The sequence below is a fragment of the Porites lutea genome, chromosome 3, assembly GCF_958299795.1.
Source record: "Porites lutea chromosome 3, jaPorLute2.1, whole genome shotgun sequence".
Taxonomy (NCBI): Eukaryota; Metazoa; Cnidaria; class Anthozoa; order Scleractinia; family Poritidae; genus Porites; species Porites lutea.
In genome coordinates this window covers 44,363,985-44,369,557 of record NC_133203.1, presented here as the reverse complement: position 1 = coordinate 44,369,557, position 5,573 = coordinate 44,363,985, and the positions used below count along the sequence as shown (strand labels likewise).

The following is a 5,573-nucleotide window of genomic DNA, read 5'->3' as shown; positions in this document are numbered from 1 at the left end:
TTAATTAAGGTACTTTACGAGCGCTGCGGTAGTTGACCGCAAAAGTGTTACGGTGATGGATACTCAACTGGATGATTACGTCACTTCATAGCAACCAGACGGTACGAATTTTTTAACTTCCGGAGCGCTGAGGCTCGTAGTGAGACGTGGAGGCATTGTTTCCCAACATTGGATATCTTCGTATGTTGGCATGGGTGAGCTGACCAGTGGGGGCATAGCCATCCAGCACGCAAGAGTAAGCGCCAGTTAAGAAGATAAGGCAAGAACCAAGGCACGACCAATTCTTGTAAGGCTTTAATCAAACTGGGATACAACTGGCGGCCGAGTAACAGTAACAATATGGCGGATGCTCGGCTACGAACAACAGATAACGCATGCTAATTCATAATACCGCGGACCGGTACTGGCGTGACTTCTTTTTTCCTTTTTTTTTAACTAAGCTGAATATACATAACGTTTAAGCGAGACAACTGAAACAAAAAACACAGTGGAAAGTACTTAAAAGCACTACTTAAACTCTGAAGTGACTTAAACGTCACAGTTCAGTAACAAAGGCTATAGTTCAGTATCATAATCTTCAAAACGCACAGGACGACGTCTGGTGCGAGATGATCTCCGCAAGCCAGGAGGGTCAGGGTCTGATGAAACGACTGCCTTCTCCAAGCTGTGTCGTCCATGATGCAGTCGGCAGGAAAGGCAGGTGCAGGTGGTGTAACACAGCGAGGAGAGTTAGATAGATGCTGGGCTGAAACAGAGATAGCATCAGGGATGTCAGGCAGCGAAGGTGGAGAGTGAGGTGTGGTATCAGGATCGTCTTCATCATCCGAGTCGTGACCGCGACACGGGCGAGGAGCATTTAAGGGATCAGCCAAGTCGGAAGGTACCTTGAAGCACTCAGTAAGTTTGACGCGATAAGATGAGCTACGTCATTGGGATCCAATGAACTTTTTTGATATCACAGAATGGTGGATCTATGGCTACAACAGGGTCGGTCGCGGGCTCGAGACTTGTTCCAATCGGAATGAAGGTACACTAGGTCACCAACATCAATTAAAGAAGTAGGACGCCTGTTGTGCAAGGGGTCTTTTGAGTGCTCACTGTGGGGGTGATTGGATAGACGCTGCTCGTGCTGGAGGGCAATTAAATGGTCGTCGGCAAGGGTTAACTGCTGGTTTGAAAACTGGTCTCGCTGTGTGCACATTTCTCGCGAGGATAGGCCACGTGAACGGATACGAGAGTGCAAGGCAGAAGTGGCTACGGCGAGAGTGAGGGGAGAAACGGCTCTGCCTAAAGGCTCCTGACGGAGAAGTTCCGTTTCCAACTCCTGGACTGCTCTCTCAGCTACGGGGTTCTTGTTGGGATTTTTGGCCTGGCCAAGCTCAATTGTAATTCTATGCTTCTTTAAGAGAGGGTCATTAACAAGAGCCTTAAGGCCAGGTGCAGGGTCAGTGCGGATCACGGCAGGCGGACCATCCATAGGGCGCACTTCTAAGCAGAGCTTTACAATGGCGTCGCGTAACGTTTGATGACGCTCGTCTTCTAGAGATACGCTGGAAGTGTAAGAGGTCACAGTCTCGCGGAGGACAAAGATAAGCTGGCGAGAACCTTTGATGACGTCTGCGGCGAAGGATCGACCAATAGCGTCGGGTGGTGGGGAAGTGGACTGGTCAATACGTGCGGTTGGAGAGCTTCGGATTGCTGCACAGGAGTGGCACCCATCAGAGAGACGAGAGACAGTCTTGTCCAGATCGAGAGCGTATAGATAGCGTTTGACGACCAATTTCAACTGGTGACAGGACGGGTGGCTGAGTTTAATGTGAAGAGCGGTCAAAAAACCGTCCAAAGTTTGGCGTGGGACAATGATGCACTATCTGGACGGTGACAAGGGTTCATGACGCCGTACAAAAAGGAGGCCATCATCTGCAACTGACGCAACTTGTAAATAACGTTTGACGTCCTTTATGTTTGTGAGTTTTTTGGAAGGTCTCGTACCCTGGACGGGGTGAGCGTGGGTGCGGCGTAGATCTGGGCACTCAGACTGAACAGCCACCCAGGCAGGCCGGCTGGTAAAGGGAAGGTGAACATTACCTTGGAGGATATCTTGAACAGACACGGCTCGGACAACAGAGTCCCTAGTTCGAGAAATGAAGGAGCACACCTGACAGGTCTCGTTTTCACAGGTGGCTGCGTTTCGGCTTGCGAAGTCTGACGGGAAGATAACAGCGCCGGAGACGTGGCTGACTAAAGCTTGGTAGTGACTCACAACAGACAAGAAAGTGGATACGCGAGGGCTGGCACAGAACTCCCCGCGGCAGAGTTTCTCATACACTTGAATGCAAGGCTTACTGTCAGTAAGAATGCAGGCCTTTTTAACGGACTGAAGTGCTTCGTTGTAGCCGCAGTGGAGAGGGCTTCGACCTCGCATGGAAGCCATGTTGTTTGGGATCCCCGCAACTTGGCGCTGAAGAAGCCAGAGACATGTTACTTGTCTCCGCGCGTTACGTAGAGGGTGGCACCTATTCCAGGGTCCCGGACTGCTCCATCAATCCATGGCTGGTCCTCGGGTCTGGGTAACGCGATGGTGAGTGCAGAGGAAAGGGCGTTCTGAGCACTACGGAATGCGGCCCTTAGGTCATCGGTCCAGTTAATGGATTCCTGAGAAGGACGACCGGCTGTTAGAGCATCCAGTGGAGTGAGGTAACTTGAGCGCCTTGGAATGACACGGGAAAGGACTTTGTAAGCGCCAATGAAGGATCTCAAGCGAGCGACTGGGTTCGGCTCGGGCTACGTGGCGAGGGTGTTAAGACGGTGGGACTGGCGGAAAGGGAGTCAGTATTCTAGATCCAGCAGAGAATAGTGGTAGTCTTGGGACTGATGATGGTCTTATGGGCAGACAAACGCAGGTTGCACTTGTGTCAGGGGCACCCAACGAGGGTATAGTTCAAAACCACTTGATATATCATTGTTGAACGTATTTTAGTATTTAAACGGTAGATATAGGCATATTTTTATCTCCTAAAAATTCATCTGTTCGGATTTCCTAGCTGAAAATCTAGTGATCCGAAAATTATAGGGATCAAAACTTACCTTTTCGAAAATTTCAGCCAGGAAAAGGCTCCCGTAAATTCTAGGTGGCCTTTTTTAGGGTAAATATCCGTTTAAAATGGGTAATTATACCATTTTGTAGATGTTCGAAAATCCTAGGAGAGGCAGGCAAGCAAGAAATTTTACAACAAATGTTCCGAAAATTCTAGTTCTCAAATCGTCTTCCGAACAGATATTTTCCCGAAAATTGCCGTTGGGCGCCCCTGTTGTGTAGGGCTTGTAGGACCCTCTTCCAGTTGTGGAATAGCTCTCGGGGTGTGCTGTCGCTGCAGTACAGATCATCAGCGATTTTGGCCACGGATCCGTCTTGTAGTAGTGGGCCTAGAACGCGGCACATAACCTCTTTAAGGGCAGTTTCCGATCCGGGCATACCCATAACGGAACGAACGTAGACTCGTACCCCTTTAAACGGAGTGGCAACGCCGCAATACTTCATGGACTCTTTAGCCAAAGGTATTTGGTAAAAGGCACTTGTCAGGTCTGTGACGATGATATGAGACCACTAGGCGATGCGACGCAGGGTGGAGTCAACGTCAGGCAGCAAGGATGGTTGGGGTTTACTGTACCGGCCTACGTCAGCGAAGGCAGTGGCAAGACGAGAACCGCCGTTCGGCTTCTTTACAAGGAAAGAAGGGTTCAGGTATTCTACAGTGATACCAACATCTTCATACCCTGGGTGCCAGAGACTTTTCTAGCGCGGTTTTCGGTTTCTGTCAAGTCTTTATAGTGACCCGCGCGAAAAGCCTCTGGAGCAGAGCCCTATTGCTTTGATGGCGCCGATCCAATCGTTAGCACCGTTAAATCAGTTCGTCCAGATTTTGGGCACGACGGCTGACTGGCTCCTAACGACCGCCTGAGGGACTTTGAATCTATGAGAAGCTACAATTAGTTGACAAGAATAGACCAGCACGTGAAAGAATATTTTTCATGCTGTTGACATGACTTAAGTGTACTCGCGAGAAGTGTTGTGATGGCGGCTTTGGAAAGTTTTGAAAGAGCATGATAAGCAATATACTAGAAGGACAAGTTAAAAGCTATGAGCAAAGAAGTGGAGTATTTAATTTTATTCAACGCAATTGACCTTTTATCACCAATTCAGCTTTTGTAGCAATACGGTCCAAACAGTCTTGGAAGGAGTAGGAGCACGGAGAACAAAGGCTCTGCGAACGGTTGTGGGGGGACTGGGAGGGGCCTGGGGCCCGTATGCATGTGCATGTGCATGTGCATTATCGTGACAATCGTGACGTATACCCGCAGAGCATATGACGTCAAACATGACATGTCACACGTTCTTAGTCCCATTTGCGGTTTGATTGATTAATTCAGCCCGCGTTATTTCACTGAGATGGCGGAAACTGAACAGTCTGAGGTACTACGTATAGTAATTTTTGTCGTATTTTAGAAAAGTATTTTTATAGATTTTCGACAAGAATGTTACTTGGTAAGAGATCATTGATTTTTTTTGTTCGTGTGCCGTCTCGTGCGGAAGGCTATATTCAGCTCGGTGTTTTTCCTATTTTTTTAGAGAACGATCTTTTAAAAGTCGACAAAATCCCAGGGCTGACTTTTTTAAAGGCAAGAAAAGACTTGGAAGGATTCAATACGGCGTTTTTCAATTTACTGTAGCTGAGTTTTGTGCTCGATGGATTGTTTACAACTCGCGTGTATTCGCGTAGAAGAAGCCGCTTCGTGAAAAACTCAGCGTTTTCTAAGAAGAAAATTTGGGCTCAAAATCGAAGTCTATTTATGACAAACAAATTTAAAAGGAAATGTTTGCAGAAATTCTACGTTTCTTACCTGGACCAACCGAGCCGCCATTTTTGTCAGCACTTCATGCGAAGAACGACACAACAAACCCTTTTGGCTATAAACTTGGCGAGTCAACAGAAACTGAATAACAAAGCTCTTCTTTTCTTCTCAGGTAAGGAAACAGTTCAAACTTTTAGCGGTTCCATTTAAGCCATTACGCTGTCGTTTGCGAAATGATAAACTTGTGAATTGCCATGTTTGAAAATTCTGCAAAGATCTATTTTTAAACTTACGCGTGATTTGATCTGTCAATCAAATCGTACTTTTTAATGGTTTTTTCTCTGATTTTGTTGAGATCACTTCGTGTGTATATATTAAAACCATTATTCTTTTCAATCTCGGTGAATAGTGGCTTTGGGAATATTTACCTCTCCGCCTTCGCGGCTCGGTAAATATTTAGCCACTATTCACCTCGATTTCAAAGAATAATTGCTAATTGTTTCAGTTCAGCAAAGAGCGAAATAGAACTGATCACAGAAAAACTCCATGTAGTGTGTTTTCGTTTTGTTTTAATTGAAGCTCCTTTATGTGGTTCTGGGGGGATCACAGACCGGATTATAACGTGCAGTGCTAGCTGGGTAAACTTAATTTTCCTTTTAGACTACAATCTACAATCACAGATCCAAGAGATATTGGCAGTGACTAAGTGCTTAGGTAGC

The 5,573-nt window shown here is 46.8% G+C and overlaps 1 protein-coding gene and 1 pseudogene across 1 annotated transcript in view; one reads left to right on the top strand and one right to left on the bottom strand.

Annotated features, from left to right (window-relative positions):
* Positions 1 to 542: 542 nt before the first annotated feature.
* LOC140932375 (uncharacterized) lies at positions 543 to 3,766 on the bottom strand (annotated as a pseudogene).
* Positions 3,767 to 4,436: 670 nt separating this feature from the next.
* Positions 4,437 to 5,573, top strand: part of LOC140931224 (uncharacterized) — a 13,341-nt gene continuing 12,204 nt past the window's right edge. Inside the window, exon 1 of the mRNA XM_073380992.1 lies at positions 4,437 to 4,474. Within this exon, the coding sequence (XP_073237093.1) occupies positions 4,451 to 4,474 (24 nt within the window). The 5' untranslated portion in view covers positions 4,437 to 4,450. The remainder of the gene's footprint in view (positions 4,475 to 5,573) is intronic.